The following is a 22,671-nucleotide window of genomic DNA, read 5'->3' as shown; positions in this document are numbered from 1 at the left end:
ATGTATTTATACAGTTCTGCTCCATATTTCCTTTCCAATGAACCTAATGTTGGTCCAGAAACCAAGTTAGTTTTAGAGTTAAATTATATTTCAACATGGCAAAATGCAGCAATGTATTCTGGGTCCTTAGCTGTGGTAAAAATACCACAGCCCCCACTACTCCCAGTGGTTAAAATTCTCCTTGAGGAACTCTTCGTACATTGCATTCCAGCCAGTCAGCAAATCTGAGGGGGCCAAAATCATGCTGCTGGCCAGGTCATGTAGGCACATCTGGCCCAGATTTATTCTCAAGTAAAATAACCTTGGGTGCTCCTCTGGAGCCTCCCCTCTAATGTCATGAGGACACACCTCTGTTTCCCCTGTGTCACAGGAGAAGCTGTACATAGGAATAAGAACATCAACCAATACAGCAAAGCAAAACGAAATCTCTCACTCTATACCCTGACAATCATGAGCAAAGCAAAGATATGATAGTAACCAGATTTCTGTAACAGCCCACAAAATATTCCTTAGATTTAATTTTCACACAATCCAATATATCCAATAAAATAACAATCCTTCCATTGCTCATTCCAAGTATACTAAGCATGAGTTTCTGGTTTTTCTCTTGATTTGGCCAGAATAAGGGAAATTCATACAAAATTGCCTTTGAAAATATGTATATTGAAGTGAAACATTCTGCCAAATAGAAGTGACAACATGTCGCAGACTGTCGCTGTCGAGGCGGTCACGACATAAAGCAGAGACCACAAGCAGTCTCAGTTGGCAACACTTTATTATTGAATATGGCTGATTTTTATACACATTCCAATTGTTTATTCTTCTTCTATCTTTACTATTGGCCACAATAAATCAACATAATACTATTGGTGAGAAGTTATGGTGACTTAATTAACTTTCTAAAAATGTTTCATCCAGCTGCAAAGTTCTTCTATCCCTCCTCTCTTGGTCTCCTTGGTTACAGCCTTGGAGAGAGCTCCTTATCAGTTTCTTCTTACTTCTCAGCTTCTTCTCGCTCCTTTAGCTAACAGGCCCACTGTTAGCCCCTTCCACAGCAGACATCTTTTTATGAAAATCCTTTCTTAGGATTTTTTCTTCTTGAGAAGCTGAGAAGCTCCAAGAACAAAATGTAAACAATGGTTATCTGCTGCTGTGGAATGCATCAGGTAGATCCGTGATTGGTCTCGTGCGGATGTTTGGATTTAGTGACCAGTCACGGCAAAGCTGGCTCTCTCTCTCTGTCCGAGCCAGCTGCCTTTGTTATCATTCCTTTCTATTCTATTCTTAGCTTAGCTAGCCTTCTGAGATGAAACTCTTCCTTCTATTCTTTAGTATAGTTATAATGTAATATATATATCATAAAATAATAAATCAAGCCTTCTGAACATGGAGTCAACATTCTCGTCTCTTCCCTCATCCTGAAAACCCCTGTGAACACTGTCACAACAACATAAAAAAAAACTGGTTTTTTTTTCCATTTTTACTGGAAATTAGCAATTTCCCTTGTAAAACATGAGAGCAAGTGGTTGTACTTACATTTTATCTAGTCCTACTTTATTTAATCTCTACAATTTTGAAGAAAAGTTGTTGCTTATGACGCTTGCACTGAAAATTGTCAGTTTATAAAAACGCCCCAACAGTGTCAATACTGTTTTACAACTAAAACTTCCCCTTACTTCCATGAACAGGGGAGCCAGCCCTTGTCCACACAGCCTAAATTCCACCTGATGTTTTTGCTGGACTTTCACATTGGATGGACTCTTTTGAAAACCAAAACTTAGAAAAAGAAAGAAACTTGTCAGGAAGTGACACAGAATTTAGGGCTGTGTGAGACTAGACTTTTCCTCACTCACACATCTTTTACTGAGTGGCATCCCACCAAGTGGGATGGATCTCTCTTCCAAAAAATGTTGTGTTATTTCTTCCAGCCTTCTGTATTTTCATTTCATTTTTCTGAGGAGGATAGTTGCCTCACTTGCAAGACACAGCAAATCAATTCTATTCTTGTACAAAACTCTGCAGAATCAGCTGATCCTTTAACTCATTTTTAATACATCTCTAAATATCTCAGACAACAAGATAATTTAACTTTCATATGGTTCCTCCAGGTACCTGAAGCAAGACATATGGTTAAATACTTCCCTGAATTGTGCCCCGCATAAATATTACTGTCTTACATAAGGATTTGAATAGTTTCTTTCTTACAGAATAAAAAATTAATATTTACTTACTAAACAGTTGGCAATAGAGGACCTGTAAGCTTCTCTTCATGGTATCATGTGGTCCTGCTGGTCTGCCAGTTTATTCATGATTCTGTTAAAAAAAAAAAGTAAAGAGAAGGAGAAAATTATGTTTGAAAAATATAGACTGCCTTGTTGTACCTGTTCATTACAAAGTCAGATGAAGCTTCACAGGAAAATTGTATTGATAAGCTTTGGGAAATTGCCTGACTGTCCTCTGCTTTCTTTGGCCATGCTCTCCAACACCTTGGCAGGGAAGGATAGAGTCATGGCCAAACAGGGAAAAATTTCTCAAGAGTATGTGAAATAAACACACTGAAAATTACTTTCATGTCATGCTTATGTCTTGATAAAATTAATTTCATCAGAGTCTTTTTAGTTTGGAGGAAGGGTCCCCAGTGGAGAAGCAAACACAAGATGCAGACACCACCAGGCAGATGTGCTGGGCCCATGGGGCTGTAGTTTTCTCCCTGAGCCTCCCCTTTTCACATCCCTCAAGAAGTACTACACAGAGAAAGCCCACCCCCTCCTTTCCCAATGAAAATTTCAGTGGTGCCAAAGCAGAGGAGATCCCAAACTCTGCTGAAATCTCTGCACAGAGGGCAGCTTTGTCCTGGCATTTTTAGCTTTATTTCAGTCAGCTGTTGTAGGTCATATTCCTTCCTGATATACCCCATTGGCTACCTGGGCTGGAGAACCTTCTCTATGTCTCTAGACATTTTCTGTTTCTTCTAAATTGAACTGTCTTGGTGCAGAAGGGGATCTCATAATTCTTGTGCCTGCTGTCTGAAAATGTGATGTGGCAAAAACATGTGACCAACTTACCTCCTGCCTTTGCCCACTTGGGAAGCATCTAATAATATTTTATGAGTCCTCAGATGGTATTTTCAAATACTTGACATGGATATTTTTCCACCTTGGTTTAAAAGATACTATGAAAAAATAAATCCCAATCATGCTGATATTAATTATTCACATTGTGTGGAAAATAAACGCATAAATCATAAGTGAAAAGCAAATGTGGTCCCAAAGCAATGCTGTGAGTAATGTCTCACCAAGTACCCAAAGACAACACAACATTCAAGCTCTTTTTTTCCAGAAAAAATAATTTGTGAAACATTCAAAACTAACTGTGAAAAGCAGGACCCTGAGATCACCTCCTTAAAAGTCCCCTGGTCAATATTAAAAAGCATGTAGTATCCTCTAGCTTTCAGTTCAACACATTTTCATTTTCTGAACTCCTAGGGACATTTCTGAGTCATTTTAACATGCATAAAAATCTTTCAGGGCTTATTTAAAATGCAGTCTTGAAGACAGAAGATAAACAAGTCAAACAAATGAATAACACCTTTGAACTGTATAAATGCTGCAAAGCTTGTGAAAACAGAGCTCTATTTGACTTTTATGTGGAAAACTCAAAAGGATCATGACTTTTCTTGCCCATAACAAAAGATGCTTGGGTTTTGTTAAGTTATTCCACACAGAAATTTATGCACACAAATGCCATGTAATTGGATTCCTCCACACTTTCCATTTAACACTGGACCTTAAAAACATCTCTGTAACTTGCAGAAATGTCAGTATTTGCAAGGCATTTTCTCCTAAATGGATGCAATCACCTGTGAATTAGTCTATCATTTTTAATCAGAATTAGTGTTCATTTTTAATCAGAATTAGTGACACAGAGCAATAAAGTTAGTGCAAGTTTGTAGATTCATGCTATAGTTTTATCATGGAAACTTGCTGAGGGACTTCTGTTTACCTCTTTTTTCCTATGGGTTACCAAATGATGAAACAGATGTAGTAAAAAACCTCTGTCTTCATGTATAAACAGACATCATATAATCTATTACAGCACTCTTCAAAGATGCATATATTATAGGCCTGTGTTTAGCAGCCACTAAGATATTAATAAAAATATATGCAGGAAAAGACAAGAACAGATAAGCCACTGACAATGTAGAAACCATACACACAAGTACTCCTCCAAATTACAAATGAATTGAGTTTGTATCAAAACAGGATTTACAAGCACTGACCCATGTGAAGTCATAAAAAACAACAGAAAAAAAAGGAGAATCTGAAATTGCAGCCCTAAATCCACATTATTAACTTTGGATAATTTTAACTATGCTTGGCAATGACGTGATGCGGTTCTTGGCTGTGAACCATATTTTTTTTGGTATTTCTCTCCCATCTCCATATTAATACCATCAATAATAAAGAAAGATATTTGCTCATAAATTCTAGTATTGTGGTTGAAATAAATTGCATGCTTTTGTGTATATATTTATTTAGGCCAGGAATTTACCCTGTGCTAAGAAATATGAACTATGGTGCATACGGGCAAAGAAACAAAGGTTACCACTGGAAAACTTTACTATGTTCTTCTGTTGGTCTCAGTTAGAAGATTTATCCTTTAGACCACATGGCCATAAAATTATATATAGAGAACTCAGTGAACATACATAAATGAAATATTGCCATGAATGTCTCAATTTCTTCAAAGTCCTGACTTGGGCTTAAAAGAAAAGAACATTTCAGTCAGAAGGGACCCACGATGATCATCTAGTTCAACTAATTTAAATTTAAACATTCTTAAAACATTTTTTTAAACACTTTTCTCCCACAGTTTTTAATACCTTATTTCTTGCGTACAGGAAATATGCGCAAAACAAGGATTTGTTTTATTGCGAGGCAAGAGACATCTAATAAGATTTATTTGTATAACTTTGGAATCCCAGGAACACCAGTGATGGTTTTCCAAAGGCAGAGACTGCTTGCAATGACTATCAAGGCTGCACAAAGTTGAGGCAGATGAACCAGCCCAGCAAGTGCTTGAATCAAGACCTGAGTTGAGAACAGAGGAACCACTGCTGCACCCACACAGGTGAAAGCTCCAGCAAGCCCATTACCCTGACTTAAACATGAGCTGCCAGCAGGACAGCAGGGAAATTATTTGTGAGGCAGCCTCAGTGCAAGGTAATCTTTACACCCTGGCATAGATTGCTCTATCTCCAGTAAGCCTGAGTGGAATGAATTACCTAAGGTGTCATATTTTTTTTTAACTTGAGAATACTTATTCCTTACTTATCTCCTCCACATCATACAATTTCAGTCTTTCATTAGATCATTTAGAATCTCTTTTTCAAGCTGAGGAATTCCTATCTTTTTTCTTTTTTCAGAAAGAAGATGTACCTAATGATAATTGTCATGCCTTAAGCTGTACTTATCCATTCCAGTTCAGATCTGAGGAGAAAGGAACAAAATTGTATGCAGTCACCAAAATTTGAATGTGTACTGGAGTTTCATATTGCACAATGATATTTCCTATTTCTTATATAGTCTCTTCCCAGTTGTGACTATGATTCTCTTTGTCTTCATCACTGCTCCTGAGGTCTACTCCACTGTTTTACAAAGCTGCCTGCTAAGTAACAACAACTCCTCTGAAGCCTTTCCTTAGGTAGTTGGATCTTGGACTAATTTTTGCTTGTGGAGGTGACTTTGCAATTATCACCACGAATTTCATCTGCCATTTTTGCCACACAACCATTTACTACCTTGACTTTTCTGAGAGATGGCAATGAAGGGCTGAATTACTGTTGTTCTTATTATGATACTGCAAATATGTACCTATCATATATAAGGACTTCTGAAGTTGCCACAGTTTCTACAATAATTCCTTCCAATCATGGAAATTCTTCTGTACCTCTAAGAAGACAAAGCAAAATCTCATGGTCAGACATTTCAATAGCTGCAGAGGAAATCTCCTTTCTGAGTATCAAGCCATGTCCAGCCATCACAATACTCTTCTCAGGGCCCTGTGGGTTCATTTATTTATCACAATCAAGGAAGGTTACAGATGGGCTGGTAGTTGAGAGTGCTCTAGTTCACCAACCCATGTTCTCTTAGCCATTTGAGAATGTAATTTTAGGCACTAATAGATTAGCAAAGCTGTGCACATGCAAATGGAAAATGCTGACACACAGCCAGTTCCTGACTATGGACAGTTTAATTTAAAACCAGAGTACCACCACCTGTTTTAAATACACAAACTGTCACTTAACAGAAAAAAATTATGAAGAATGAGCAGAAATAGAAGTGGTCTTGGAAAAAAACTTAGCTGGAAAATGTGTGCTAAACTTCAATATTCCAGAATCTAATGTGAGTCTCTAAGTTTTGTATCCATTTTATACTCTTCACTCATTTCTTCAACACCTCCCTGAGGTTTTTTGGGAGTTGACTTCTCCAAAATATTAATTCTGAAACATACTGAGTTTTAATGTTTGAGAAGCCATTCTGAGTATTTGAGGAATTATCTGATACAACTATACCTGATCCCTGAGATTTTTTTTTTAAGTATTGTAAAGTTAATTTCCTAGATTTTGGTCTCCAAGTGAAAGGGCATATTCCCAAATCCTCTGAACTCCCTCTGAAAACCAGGAAATAAAAGTGTAATTATGACTTTTGTTTCAGTTCTGCATTGCAGTTCATACTGGTGCACCTACTGACATACTCTGAAACAGAGCCATAAAGTTAGTGCAAGTTTGTAGTCAAATCAATGTCAACTTTGAAATATTCATCTTCCATATTTAAATTAGACAAAATTTGTATCCAGAAAAGGTGTCATATACCTAACCACCTAACCTATTTGTGTTTAAAAATACTGGTTAAGCACTTGCTGTCTGAAATGGACTTACGTATTTTGCATTTTTTAGTACACAATACTTCACATATAGTTTATCTTACCAAGATGATGAATAGATGTGTGAAATCCCTGTGGACAGCTAGCAATATTGTCTTTCACAGTAAGTGATCCTCCTCAACATCTCAGTTAAATTAAAGAGGACAATGAAGACATAATGATGGATTGAAGACAAAAGAGTCCAAAAGAGCAGACAGCTCCCAGCCATTCATTATGTCTGATGGGAAAAAAATGCCATCCAGGCCTTAAATTAAAGAAGAAATAGAGGAGAAAGAACAGAAGATGCATGTTGAGGCAAAGCTAACAGTCAGTGGAGAAGTCTTTTTCTTGTCTGTCGAATGGAAACCAGGAGACTAAAATTAAGAAGCTGAAAAATGGTGATGAAAAGAAGAGACAGGCAAAAGACATGTCACTCCCATCCATGAAGCACATAAACCTTATTATGTTACTTCTGACTGCCTTCTCTCTGCTATGGATCATTCTGGAAAGAAAATGGTACATCACAGAAAGTTTTCAACAATAGTATTTCTCCAGAAAATGAAAGAGAAAAAGCAGAATCAGAAGTATTTCCATCTCCAATCTTTTTTGACTCCCCTATCAAGGAAACCCAGCCTTGATCCTTTCAATATAATATTGCCCCAGGATGTTCACCAAATTTCTCATAAGACATCAACAGCAGAGGCTGCTCACTTACAACTCAGGAGAGCTGAGACTATCCCCAGGAGTTACTCCCCCAGTGTAAAGTCCACCACCATGGTCTTCATCCACTGCATCCCACAGGTTAGTCACAGTGGGTGTTCTGGTGTGCCTCATGAAAGGAAGCAGGTGTGCCCTTCTTTACTACACACAGCTCAAGCACAACTCTGTTTTCTTTGTGTTTGTTTCTTAATTTTATGGCCTGCTCCCACAATCCAGATGTTATTTTGCAAAATTTTGTATCCAAAAAAGCCTCAGGGCATGCTAATAAAAAGATGATTAACTTGCAGCATAAAATTCCTCCGAGCAGGAATTCTCTGTTCTTGTTCAACATGTGCCACATGGTTTGCTGTGATTTATTTCCCACTGCTTGGAACGTGCAAACCACTGTTATCATCTTTCTTCATAACATTCTGAGTGCATATTTTTTTATATTTATGTCCATTTTATACTTAGATCTTTCAGCACTTTTTGAAGTAGATTCCTCTTTGCAGATTTAAGAATGAGCAATTCACATCTACTTCCACTGTTACCCAGAAAAGTGTACACCCTTTGCTTTCCTAAGGTCTCCAGAGAGTGAGGTCTACCCTCAGGGTATCACAGTTGATCAAAACCAGTCTTGGTGGTGGAGTGCAGGCCTGTCATATGTGCATAAGGAATAGTCAGGTGGGATCTGAACTAGAGCTACTACCATGCTTTTCTTGCATTCTATGTCACACGAACATGGAAGCAGAGAACCTCAGAGCATCCAGAACAAAAATAAAACCAAATAACCTTCCCAAAGCCTCTCCCCTCTGAATTCAGATGCACAGCATCTACAATCCTCACTGGGCCTGAGGCTGGCTGTGGTTTTCTTTGCATTGGTGTTTGGATCCATACCTCCCCATTAGCACAAAGATAAACACCAGTCAAGGAAAACACAGAGAAAGCAGTGTCGATATACAAGGGAAAGCCTTACAGCAATTGTTCCCTCTTCCTCAGCTTCCCTACTTCATCATTAACTACTGAAGTCCCCATCCCTCATCTCTCTAACACAACAGTTCCAACTCCTATGTTCCCAGAGCCCTCCTCCCAGCTGTGACAGTGTTTTCATGAACAACTCTAGGCAAGATGCTCACTTAAAGACTACTGTCATTCCTGTGGCGAGTGGAGGCCATGGCCAGCTAGCTCACCCTTCACCGTCTTCCTTTATTCACATGTCAGACCTGGGGCATGCTGATGAAAGGGAGAGGGAAGAAAGGAACTCTTGTGTTTTACTGTCATAAAAATAGATGGGCATGAAGAACCTCACGTCTAAGTGACCATGGGCAGGGGAAGGACTTAGTCAGAAAAGGTTGGGTAAAACTACTGCTGCCTTTGGCTATTTAATGCCTTGGCATCTATGGTCATCTCATGAAAAATCACTGAACAGCAATCACTCAAAGGGTAGGGAAAACTGAGAGGAAAAATACCAGGGTGGAAATGAAATGCCATTTCACAAGAGACACGACCATTTTGGAAAAGCTGTGATGGCCAGGGTCACTCTCTTGGCTGATTATAACTGAGAAATCCCAGAGATGGAGATCAGAAAAAACTCTAAAGCTGTAGGCTGCTAAATGTCCTTTACACTACATCAGCGGTGCAAAGGACTATTTCTTGACTATTTCTTTGTTCCTAATTACCTACCATTAGCAAATACTTCTTATGGCAGCTCCAGTGGGAGAAAAGTCTGCACAGTTTTTCTGGTTGTTTCTTGTTCCCAATGGTGCAAAGACATGACTCTGTGTGTCTGTCTGTCTGTCCAGTTTTAGTATAAGAAAAGAAAAAGCCCTTCCTTTACTTCATTCATGTCTGCAGAGCCCTGAGAAGTTAACATCTTCATAAAGATCAAACTGACTTAGCTGCTGTAGGGATAATTAGAATTTTGTCATTAATACATATTAGGGGTGGGCAGGGGAAGACTTCTGTGCTAATTTTAAAACTTGTATATGGCTGAATATAAAATATCCAATGATGAAATAGTGAAATATTTTTGTGAAATCCCTGTGGACAGCTAGCAATATTCTCTTTCCCAGTAAGCAATCCCCTCAATACATGAGAATATATGGGCATTTGAAACTTGGATAATGAAATTTTATTTCATTGAAATATGAAATTGAAATACCTTGAAAAATGCTGTTTTGGGTAACTGAAGGAAAAAAACCCAACTTCTCTGAGTTTTTGTGAGAATAATCCTTCGCAATGCAACATGAAAAAAGAAAGTGGAACAACTGAGTCAAGAAAGTTGTACAGAAAAAGTCCATTGTGAAAAGCATTTTTCACTGTCCTCTTAAAAAGACTTTTTTTTTCAAATGAAATATGACAAATTTAAGACTAACTTGTGTGATTTTTCAAAATTTTCTTTGTGGGTCTTATGACAGCCAAACTAAAGAAAATCTTTTAATATTAATTTCAAGCTCATGATGAAAATTTCACAGGCTGCACTACGCCAAGGAAGCATTCAGCAGTATAAATTGCCTGCTCTTTCATAGAAGAACTTGATAACCACTGGAAGCTCTCCTGCTAAAAGACCTTTCTGGCACACAAGACTATATTAGTAAAGATGTCTCTATAACTTCTGGAAAAATAAAGAAAATACAGCCTGTTTATCCTTGTCACTCACAGCAGGGAATGGATGTAGAAACAAGCTCTACTTCCACACCACTCTTGTGATGCTGGGTTTTCCCTGGAGGACTTCCTGTGGCATCTCATGGGCCTCAGGGTGTCCACACTGTGGATGTGACATTTGATTTACACACTGAAACTCCCTCTGCAATGAGCAAGTGGATTGGCTTCTCTGAAGCCTGGTGCTTGTGCCCTGTTTAAAATGCCTCTCTTGGGAGGAAGAGGCTCATTCCTTTTTTGTGGGGCTGTTTTTCTCCACTGAGTTTCAAAGGGCTGAAGGTCAAGCAATTGATTTCAACCCGTAACACTGAAAATGAGGATGCCAACATCTGTAAAAGGAATCTCACCCAGAGCTTTCTCCAGCTACAGGGATTTCAAGGCTTATGGGGTTAACTTCTCTGCAGCTGTGTTAAACTATTCTCTTCTTCCCATTGTGTAGGGTATACAATAAAAAAAGACTTAATGTAAAGGACAGGCAAGCAAATAGCTTTGCCTGCATTGTAATAAACACAGGAGAGTTGAAAAAGGGTTTACCTTTGTGAAGCAGCTGAAATCAGGCTTTTCACATTATTCACCTTGATTAAATGCAAGTATTTCAAGTAGATTTAAAAAAGCATGCAAAAGAGAAGGTACAATTTTCCCTCTTTTATAATATGGTACTGTATTCCTAAGGTCGATGGACTGGGTCAAATTTTCAAGAATGGAAAGCATCAGCTATACACAGAGAGGAGTATGCATGCTCTGTGCCTCTGAAATTCAGGCCAAAATATCAGTTTAATAAAGATGCTCCAAAATGCAAGCAAATCCTGTGCTGTCAAACATACCTGTATTGAAGTCCTGAAAACACTGTTACACAGACCCAGATGGCTTCAAAGGAAATCTACAGCAGAGATGGAAACATCTCAGTATAACATTTTAACTGCAAAATCATCTTCCCTTTAGTGAATGTCACAATTACCCAGATAAACAAATAATCCTTAAGACACCACCACAAAGGAGGCTCAATATTGTGCATCAGCATTATCTGATTTACAGTGAACTAAAGATGCAAGCTAGGAGATGAAAGTGCCTCTAATTGTTTTGACAAAAATCTCACAATACTGGGTTTTGGCTTTGAAAACTTCATCTGTAAAAAAGGTCCCTTGTACTAACTTTCCTCAAGAGACTGTAAAGATTAATGAGATTGAGGGATATGAAAGAAGAAAAAGATCAAGATAGGCTAATTAAGTTTTGGAGCATCTCTAGGGGAACTTCAACTGACCTGCTGGAAGATAAGGACAGCAGACCTGAGTCCATCCACTCTGCCTTGCCTCTCAGCTCCCTAGGCTGGTTTACATCTACAAAGCACAGAGAAATAATCACCAGTGAAGGATGGCAGTGTAGAGCTCTTCTGGCTCCATCAGATGCTGAGCCCAGCCCACAGAACCAGGCTTTCTGAGAACTGAAGATGGGTGAAACACAAGAACTTTGAGTCAGGTCAGAGTGCCCTGCCTGTATATTTTGGTTGTGGCCCATCCTATTGTACCAAACAAGATCCCACAGTTAAGGAAAACATAACCATTTCAGTTATCAAAAAAATTAAATAAATGCAATGCATTCATTATTGTAATTTTGAATTGCATATATATATTTGTTTGTGGATATATGTATAGATGATAGCTATGTTTTCTGTTTGTCTTTCCTTCTCTGTTTATACTAGCATGTGTCTCAATGACAAAAGGTAACAAAAAAAAGAAAAAAGAAGAAAGGAAAAAAAATTAATAAAACTGTACAACGTATCTCCTTTTTCTTTTCAGTCAAAAGAAAATCATATTAAGCTTCCTATCAAAATACATGTTCAAGATTATTTCCATGTCAGTTTTGGATTGAATGTTTTGAACCAGCTCTAATCATAATGTGTGAGTACAGCATAAGGATCTAATTTCACAATGACAGGTTATAATAGACATACACAAGTACCTAAGATTGAAAGAAACATTTTATTATAATTGAAAAAAGCATGGTAGGGAAGCATAACCACCTTTTCAATTCTTAACCATTCAGCCTCAATGGTACATTAATGTATTTAATACTAACCTATATTGCTAGCTTTTTTAAAAGACCATAAATCCCAAGAAAACCTAACTTGGTTTATATAAATATTTTTAGTAAAAATATCAGTATGGTAAACAGATGTGAAAGTTTGGGCATTTCTAAGACCTTCTTGTGTGCTCTGCCAGATCCTCTTGCCCCCATGATAGGATGTTAGTTCAGGGGCAATTCCAACTGAAGTGTTTGCTGGTTTCCTTTGCTCAGCTATTTTAGAGCACACACTCATCTTGAAATGAAGTCTATTGCTTCAAAGACAAAGTCTGTCTGAACCAGCTTCTTCTATGAAATTATAACAACTTCAGCTCTGAGAATAGGAACATCTTTGGCAGATCTGGATGGATGGATGCATAAATGCATAATCATTTGACACAGAAAGTAAGACAATGTCTTGACCTACATCTCTGGTTAAACCTCCTTTTAACAGAGCCATTTACTACCTCCTTTATAATCAGACATTCAATATGGTAAGGAGAGAAGGGAGATAAAGTGAGCTCTGAAATATGACTGCACTGCTTTGGCGGGCTGATCAACACACACTGGAAAGTAGAACAGTACACCTGCTTAGGCTTGACATTTCATCTCAGAGTTTATCATAACCGTGTCTAGTTCAAGGGACACCATTTATTTATCCTCAACTTTCCCAGGGTTTGATGTCAAAGGAAGAAATGGCCACAGAAAAATAGGAGAGTACCAACCAGTGATCCAGACATTAACGACAACCCTTTTTTATAGAAGACTATTTTCCACACCATTTTCAGACAGTGGGTGGAAATAAATAAAAAAAAAATCACATGGCATCACATAGAAATATAGCCACATAAAAATTTAGGTTTGAAGGAAGGGGGCAGGAAATAGGCTCTTGGTAATTTCCAAATTATTCATTCTTCTGCCGACAAGGTTACTGTAGTGCAAACACTGAATTTCATTTGAAAATGCATGTAGTGCTGTCTGATTCAATAGGAAGAATTTCCAAGAAAATTAAATGTGAGAGCAGCACGGCTTATTGGTTTTACTCAATGTAAATTCACTTTTTATGCAACTCTGAATAATAATAATGCCCTAGTCTATGTCAATATGATGTCTACAACTTGAGGCTTTGGAGAGGAGCTCTGAAGGCAAATGAAGGAGAGGTAGGGTAAGATGATTGGGCAAGATGTTAACCTGGCACTGACAGAGATTTAGCTCTACATGACAGGTCTGAAGCTTTAGAGAGGATTTAGCACTCAGATCACTGTGTGTCTTATTTTCTTCCTTTTCAGTTTGTGCAGCCAGCAAGACTACTACTGGCTAAATAGCTCATCTTCCCTCCTTCCAAAGGTTCACTGGCATGTACAGAGGTGCAAGTAAGCCACAAGGAAAAGCATATAAAAAAAAAGGGAAATCTCAAAACACCAGCACCTAAAAACACATTATCTTGTCAAGTAAGATTATGCTCAGATGCACTGCTTATTCTAATAGGTTAGTGAAAACTCTATGTACTGCTTGGGACTGTGAAGTTCTTCCTCAGGTGAAGTTCTCCCTCAGATGAAGCCCACTGACCCTGACAGGAGATTTCAGTATAGATTCAGTATCTGGCTCAAGTTTCATAAAGCTGTGCAAGCAAATACCACCATTTCAAGAAGGTTGTTATTTTTTTTCCTGACTAGTGTAAGGAAGAGCCTAGACAGGGAAAGAATAGAACTGCTTAGGTGAAGGACTGATAGGTGGATTTCATAAATAAACATGTGCCTAAATAGCTGACTAGAGCTAAAATGTGAGGACCATTTCAGGTGTGTCAGATATTTTCTGCTACACTGCAACTGAGATGGGCTAAGCCATGTTCTGAGCTGCTGACTGCAAATCCAGAGTAATTCCAGTGACTGTCCCACCACAATGGGACTCAATATGAAAATGAACTGATGAAGGAAAATGGGGAAGAGTGGACTTGAACAGAACAGGAGAGGATGTGGGGGAGACCGGATTGTTACAGCAGGATTTTTGCAGGTACAGACTTCAGTGAGACACCCTTCTCATTGTGAAAGCTAATAGAGACTATCTTCTATTTGTGCATCTGAAAAATCTTCTTTCTCCCTTTCTATCCTTCTCTTTTCCTACTAAAGAAAAATTTTTCAGTGAAACAGAGACGACCTCCTCCATGTCCTGCTTGATTGCACCATGGCTTGGCTTCTACAGGCTGTAAAAATTTGGGGAAAACATGCTGTGTCTTTTGGGTGCAATGTGCTTCTGAGCCATGAGTTCAACCTTGCAAGGACAAAAACAGGAGATGTCCAGCCATAGGTGTTTTGTGTGACACGGTTTCCACCTTATCCCCAAATCAGCTCCCACAATTTGAGGCCAGCCAGGGACACAATGAAGGATCCTTTTCAAATAAAATTGCAGCTTCTCTCTGCTTCAGGAGCCCCTGCCCCTGTGTGCTAAGATTGTCACAACAGAGTTACAGAAGATATGAATCAATATGAAGGAATGAGAGCTCTTTTGGTGCATCTATTCCAGCAGGGCAAGAAATCTGCACTGCCTCCAGTCTGTACACACTGTGACAATGCAAATAATAAACTCACATACCTTGGTTTTTAGTCTAATATCCAGCCTCACTCAGTGTAAGAGCAAGGGCTGACTGCACACATTCAGCGAGTCAAGGTCACAACAAGAAGGAACTTGCTGTTTGCTGCATCTCTGCCTCACCACCGATGGCACTGGACAGTCCAACAAGACTGAGGTAAGGGCTTGGAAAACCACCATGTTTGTGCCTAGGGCAGTGGACAGCTGCCCTGGAGAACTGGATTCTGTCTCTGCCACAGTGCCTAATGCCAAGGGAGTCACAAAACCCAAACTTCATGCAGGCAGTCATTAATTGCATCTTCTTTGTTTGCTTAGAGCAGAGCATGGAACACCTGCGCTCTGAACTGTGGAAGTGTGGAGCAATTCCAACTGTGATGGACTCAGCAGAAGCCAACTCCAAAACAAAGAGAGGACGATCCAATGCTGTTTCTTGAAACTCAGGGCATGAACATCTCAAGTTGGGCATCTAAATTAAATGTCCTTTGTTGACATTATAATTCTGTGCATAATTTTCCCCGGTGCATAATGTCATTTCACCTTATCGGCACATTGTGCAGATAAATTCATTAATGTTTTTAAAGTGCTCGGATGCCGCAATAATGAGAGCCACAGAAGTGCTCCCCAGGAAATTAATAACTCTGGCTTCAAAGCTGGCTTTGAATGATGTACAGTTACAGGAAGAAGAGGTGACATAATGAACTACTACGATAAAATAAAATATTGATTCATCTGAGCAGTGTTGACTGAAATCTCTCCATATTTCAGAGAGCTTTGCTTTGTACCCTTAAAAGGGCTTTTAGGTGTAATTTACACAGTCTAAAAACACAAAAAGAAAAACATAAATTTAAAAAAATTAAAATAAAAACAATCCTCCAGAGAACTGGAGCCTTTTATGTTCTGAGCCCAGACTTTAACCCTTGAGCTGACACCTGACCTTGCCTTACTGCTAAGTCTGGTCCATACTGCCAGAATCCTGCCCACCTCTCTCTCTTGTGTATTGGTTTCATCCTTTCTTAAACATCCCATTCTCTCCTCCTCAGCACCCCTCTGTGCCTTCTCTCTCTGTCTCACCATGTTATCTCCACATATTAACAATCTCTTTGTCCCTTTCTTAGTTTCCCTTCCATGGGGACCATACCCCGGCTCTGTCCTTTCTTAATCATTTCCATACCCAAGGCAACCACTTAGGCCATAGCCACAACCTTTGTATCTCCCTCATCTGAAGCATGCTCCCTACTAACCAAATCCTAGCACAGCTGAACTGCAAAATTTGAAGAAACATACATGGATAAAGATTTTTTGGACCAGAAGGCAATCTAATGTGGCAGTTTTCCACTAATATGAGAAAAGCTCTAACCTTGACTTCCACTAGAGAAATCTTAGTCTTTGTCCTGCATGGTCCTCTCTCCCTGATAGATTTCAACTTCCTGATCTGTGATATGGAAATTCCACATAATAATACAAGGTACTGTAATGTGATCAAACATGATTGCCCATCCCCCTGTTTTGTTAATTTCTTTTTCTCTCAGAGACTAAATTGTTCTCACTTAAATTAAAAAAATGACAGACTAAAATAGGCATCAGGCAACCTTTACCAGACTCAAGGTCAATAGAGTCCTTGTCTATATTTTTTCTGCATTCAGGAAGACTCTGACCCACCAAATCAGCAGGCCCTCAAGTCTTTGCAAGGAGACAATTAAACCATAAAGAAGGGGAAGTCCTGTAAATAAATGTGTCTGATTCTTCATATGCTTCACTCCAAATTATGTGAGCAAACTTTCTGGCTTCTGATGGACCATATACAGAGAGGTGAATTATGATTTGCAGGATTTATCACTGAAGCATTCTTCAATCTCCTTCACATTGAAAGATATGAATGCAAATCCTTAACTGAAATATATTTAAAGAAATTAAGTAAAATAACATATGGAATACTTTTGCAACAAATGCATTAATTGTATGCAAACTGAATTAAGTCTTTTATTAGCATGTAATTGGGAGAAATATTAATACATTATTTTAATTTGAAAAATCATAAGTTAGAAGCTTTGAAACAGAAAGCTGCATAATAGCAGCTTTAACATTAAGATGTCATTATAAAAAAGAATGTATATAATGAACTCAGAAAAATAGAAATATAACTGCCTGATCCTTTCCTTGTTTCTTGTACATCTGCATTGGAGTTTGTCTATTGTTATTCAACTAGCTAATCATCATCTTTTGTGTGGTGTGCCTGTGTTTTTACTCCAAGAGGCTAATCTGTGAAGACATCTGTTATTTGGTAAATAATAGGCCATTTCAAGTCTCAAAGCCCTGGAAGGCATTTCTGAAGAAGGAGAAGTAGATACATCTGTTCCCACCAGGTAGGAGTACAACTGAGCATGCTGTAACACAGCAGAACAAAACTTTCACATGCTATTCACCAGAAGGCTAAATGCACATGGAACAATGCAAACAAAGAGCAGTTCTGGAGTAGTTTGTTTGGGCTGGAAGTGAGATTGACTTTATATAAACCATTTAATGTTTTCTTGAGAAAACAGTGCATCTCACACCAAAGAACAGTGGATTTGTCATAGTGATCCTGGATCCATAAACCAGGCATAGTCACAAAGGCAGTGGTCCACTGAATCTGATGTTCTTTTGTTGGAAAAAGTCAATATTAGACATTTTGAGGGCAATGTAGATGCTTGATTATTCACTTGGAAAGAAAATCTTGTGCCATTCCTCTCTAATAACTTATCTGTATGAACAAGTTCTCTCTGGATTCCAGTGAAAATATACTACGTCTGCATTATCCATGAATCAATTGCAGCTTTGAATAATCCTTCTTATCACAGATTCAGGAAAAAAAAAAAAAACAGGACATATCTTTATGTTAGAATGCCTAAGTAACTTAGCACGCAGCACCTGAATTGTGCAAACTTCCATTTCTTAAATCTTCATCACTCTGTCAAGTCTTTCCCATTGTGCTATGAATGCAGATGAGACCCAGATATTCAGATTTATCTTACCTAGGGTCTGTGATGCTTTTACTGACATCTGCTCTGAAAGCAGGCTGGCCATGCAAACAGCACTACAGATGTCAGTAGGTGGACAATTCATATATGTGAATTTAACATACGTGCAAGTTCCTTGTATTTACACTTTGGAACTGCACTGTGGTATTTTCAGGGACCCCCGATGAAGGGAGGAATGATGCATCTGACTCCAAGTTCTTAGAAGGCTAATTTAGTATTTTTTGATCTATATTATATTAAAGAATACTATACTAAACTATACTGAAGGATACAGACAGAAGGCTAAAAGATACTAATAAAAACTCATGACACTCTCTTCAGAATCCAACACAGCTTGGCCCCTGATTGGCCAATAATTCAAAATAATTCACAGCAGAAACCAATGAACAATCACCTGTTGGTAAACAATGACCGAACCACATTCCAAAGCAGCAAAACACAGGAGAAGCAAATCAGATAATTATTGTTTTCATTTTTCGCTGAGGCTTCTCAGCTTCCCAGGAGAAGAATCCTGGGCAAAGAGATTTTTCAGAAAATATGACAGTGACACTGCACTTGCCACAAACTGCAAATTCAAGGAGTAGTGTGATTTCTTACTCCAGTTTCATCTACTTATGCATTTTGGAGAATCATTGCTTACACAGGAGTTAAAGTTTTGGCTTGTTTTTTGTCTGCCTCAGCTCACAGGCCTAGAATACTGCAGCGATAGCAGAGTTGATGCAGTGTTGCCCCAACCTCTGATTTGTCAGCTGTGGAAATACTAAGCTGAGGAGTGACATATGATGTTGACACTTTCTGATAGTGTGTACAACTGAAAGTGTTGTTCAGTGAGATGAGTTAGATATTTTTCACACCCCATTTTTTTTTTTCTTTTATTGAGGTTTCAGATATTTGATCACTCTTCTTGGGTGGAAAAATGGCCTGTCAACTCTTTTCTCAGAAAAATAAGGCTCCTTCCAGTTCAACGGTTAAAATAGTTATCCACAGCCTAGGAAAGTACTTTAACCATCATTCTGCTGAGTACTCTAACATAAGGCTTCCTTCCCTGCCCTCCCAGATCTGTTTTCCATTTTGTATAAATAAGACACAAAACCTAAGTCTCCTTTCTGTAATGACAATGCCCTGAAATCTCCACTAAACAGAATGATGAGTTTCTCTCTCTCTCTGGCCATGAACACTGAACTATATTTTTGAGACAAAACAGCTATAGCAGGACTAAGATGCAAAGATTGACTGCAGCCTGCTAATTTACACTTTAGGTGAAAAGAATAAAATTATACATAGATTTAAAGTTCAGATAGTTATTTCCTCTCTCTATTTCTTGACTGAGACATCTATGTTTCACATTAACGACCTGAGATTGTGATCAATATTAAATCCTGTTCCAAATGTATGCTCATTTTATCAGAGATATTAAGCACAGGGATGCAAAACCACTGAGCTACTTCTTGTGTTGAGAATGTTTTGGCTACAGCAAGAGTCAAGAAAGACTACAGATGCTGCAAATGATTAGCAGGTGCCTTGAAAGCCTCCCTGTGTGATGGAATGATTCCAGTCAATGTCACAGTGTGCTTTCACCTTTAATATATGCCATAAAAGCATCCTGAATGCACATTCAGTCTGTTTCTCCACACGAAAGGCAGGGTTTCAAGCATCCTAAAGGTTTGGGAATGGCAACAACTGTTGCTCCTAGATACCATCTACATACAAAGAAGTACCTCCCCAAGGAGCCAAGAGCTGCAAGACACATTCACCTTACACATCAGTGTTACAGCTACACAGCCTTTTGCAGATAAGCACAGACATATATTACTGACAATGTGAGCTGACTGAAGGCAAGAACCACACAGTGTGGCACTATGCTCTAGGGAATAAATCCAGCCTCCTGAGAGAGCTTATTGGATCAAGCACAGCTAAGGTAGCTGCAGGGCTTCCCATTCATTGGGGAACTCAAGATCAAAGTGAACTCAGACTGGTCTGCAAAACTCCATCAAAGGACAATGAATAGGCAGGAAACCCTACTCCTGGTAAGAGATTTCTCTGTAAAACATGAAGTAATAGCTCTCTGTGCAAAACAGATAGATCCTGGAAGAACTGAATTATACATTTATGGCATGAAATGCTCTGCAGATGAAGACGGAAACTTTGGAAATGTACTTATAACAAAAAAAGATCATTATTAATGATATAAAACACAATATATCACACACAAGTTTCCCAGCAATGGTGCAAATATGGTTTATAAAGTTGTGACCTCATCAGTGGCTATTTCTCTCTACCAATGTGGGACCCCTGCACATTAATTCTTGCTTTGCAAGACTCCAAATATTGCCTCCAGGTGTCTGGAAGAAACATTACTCTGTTAAATGGCAGATGTGAGGCAAGGCCCATCTTTGGGAATCTACTGTAAGCCATTTACATAAGCCTCTTTTTAATCTTAACAAAGTTGGGGTGAGGTCATGTATTAAAATAGGATGGGTCATTAACCACAGGTTAGTGCAAAATCAGATCTGGGAACTTGAGCAGGGTCAGAAATCAAACAGACCCCAAGTTTGTCTTCCAAGTGGGTACTGCAGTGGAACACATGGAGGAGATTCCTCCCCATGACATCTCTAGAACAACTGCATGTAAAATAATGCCACTCAGTCCTTGACATAGCACTGCCAAACAGATGCTAGCACTGAAGTACATTCAGGGATAAAGCTGATCAAAGGGCTGGTAAAATTATCTACAAATAACAGTTTTAATAGACAGTGGATGAATAATTTATGGACACGTGAAGTATAGAGATAGTGGAATCAAGGAAGAATCAAGACAAATTAAAAAAACCAAGAAGTATAGAGAAAATATCATACAGGATTTCACAGCACCTAGATACATTCTGTTATGGAATGGTTTTGTAAGACAAGTGGGGTGAGTAGAGCCAGCACATTATAAAACAGATAGGCAAAACATTTGGAAACATATTGCCAGTCAGAATTACTTCACAGGAATTTGGTGCCTGAGCAGCCCATGTGTCTCTGCAGCTTCCATTCTTCTATCTGATCACAATCAGTTCAGCTCTGCACTTGCTTTTCAGTCCACAAGAAATATTAAAATGAAATCTGGAGACACAGCTTGAAATTGCAAACAATGATCAATTAGCATCTCTCACCATACAATTTATTACCTTTCTTTTTCATGGCCTTTTCCATGCCCTTAAGTGCCACACTGATTTACTGCACTGCTCTGCTTAATTATCTCTAGTGCTTTATTTCAGAAGCAATACTATTCTTAGCTGTTTCTTTACTGGTAGTATTGCATTTGGAGAGCCAATTCCATCACCTGTTTCAAAGCTATAGCAGCAAGACCAGATCTGCAGTTTAGAAACAAGGGATACCTTTCAAGTATTTAGGAAAGAAGAAGCTGCTGCAAATTACAGAAAACAAATTCCAAAGTTAGTTTACACCAACAGGCCTGAGAAAAGTAAAGCTAGAAAGCACCCACCTCCTCTCTGGAAAATTATTCTTGAGGGTGAGACAGAACAACATTCAGACACCTGGGAAATTAATATTTTCTGAGTTTTCTTAACTCAATTACAGCACCCTGCAAGGAGGCTTTCACCTATCCCACCTAGGAGCACAGGAACATGCAGACTGGCACACATGAGGACATGGTGGCAGCCAGCTGGGAACACATCCAAAGTGGAAATCAGGAGACAGTCAATAAATAGCAGAGATTTTAGACCACAGTAGAGTAAAAAAAAACCATGAACCCTTAATTTTTAAAATGAAGCTCAGTGTGTCTGTCAAAGGGTAATTGATACAGCAGTTCAGACCAAAGGGGACTGGATTCCAGGTCTCAATTGCTCTGTTCCTGGAAAGGCTGTTTTGTTAAGGCCAAGCCAAATGACAATGACTTTGTCATTTCACTATTTGTGCTCCTACATAACAGTGTTTCACAGTATGTGTAACATGTGAAAGCTACATGATTTAAAAGTGGAAGAAAAAGATACAAGTGCCTAACTTCTATTAATAAAAGCAGTGTGTATGTTCAACGAGCCAGAGATTCCTGCAATCCAAATCCACCATTCACAATAGAATGTGGACTCGATAATAGAATGTAGACTCTTGTAGTATTTACTCTTAAAAATCCAACTCTGAACTGAACTAAAAGTTGCAGAAATACCAGAAATAATGGTTTAATAGGCTCCCTACCACACATTCATGCTTAAAAGTCAAGATTTGCCAAAAAGTAACAAAATATTTCTGTGAGACATAACGGGAAAGACCTGTTGTAACAGCAATGTGTGATACCACTGAATAAAACTTGCTTTTTTACTGCTGGACCTTGCATAAGGAAGAGTAACCAAGGTAAGAGGATATGTGTTTATGCAGAAGAAAAAACATATTAGGTAGCTAACAACAAAACAGGTTTGAAGGAAAATGTGATTTTTGTCTACTGTTAGAAGTCATGGCAAATACAATGCCATTTCTTAAATTATTCCTCATTTCCACATTCTTTCTTTTTTGTGCCAGTTGCTGCCCCTATCTCTAACAGGAAAGTGTCAGTGTCAAAAATGAGAGACATAGTATAACTGAAAATAAAAGTTAATTACTGTGGAAATTCAACTCCAGAGCTTTAATTAAAGCCTGACAAATGTATCATGGACCCCAGGCACCAGCATGGAGTACACCCATTACAGAGATTACTCCTCTTTCTATGGCCTCCCATGCTAACA

At 38.6% G+C, this 22,671-nt stretch overlaps 1 protein-coding gene across 5 annotated transcripts in view; it reads right to left on the bottom strand.

The window, feature by feature from the left end:
* The window catches only part of TMEM108 (transmembrane protein 108), a 171,456-nt gene that overhangs the window by 92,431 nt on the left and 56,354 nt on the right, over positions 1–22,671 (bottom strand). For all 5 annotated transcript variants that reach the window (XM_071429528.1, XM_071429525.1, XM_071429524.1 and 2 more), the window contains exon 3: positions 2,232–2,313. In XM_071429528.1, the coding sequence (XP_071285629.1) occupies positions 2,232–2,271 (40 nt within the window). In that variant the 5' untranslated portion in view covers positions 2,272–2,313. The remainder of the gene's footprint in view (positions 1–2,231; positions 2,314–22,671) is intronic.

Source organism: Agelaius tricolor, unplaced genomic scaffold (assembly GCF_023055355.1).
Source record: "Agelaius tricolor isolate 1412-34295 unplaced genomic scaffold, bAgeTri1.0.p SCAF_6, whole genome shotgun sequence".
Lineage (NCBI taxonomy): Eukaryota > Metazoa > Chordata > Aves > Passeriformes > Icteridae > Agelaius > Agelaius tricolor.
This window is presented reverse-complemented; position numbering and strand designations above follow the sequence as displayed.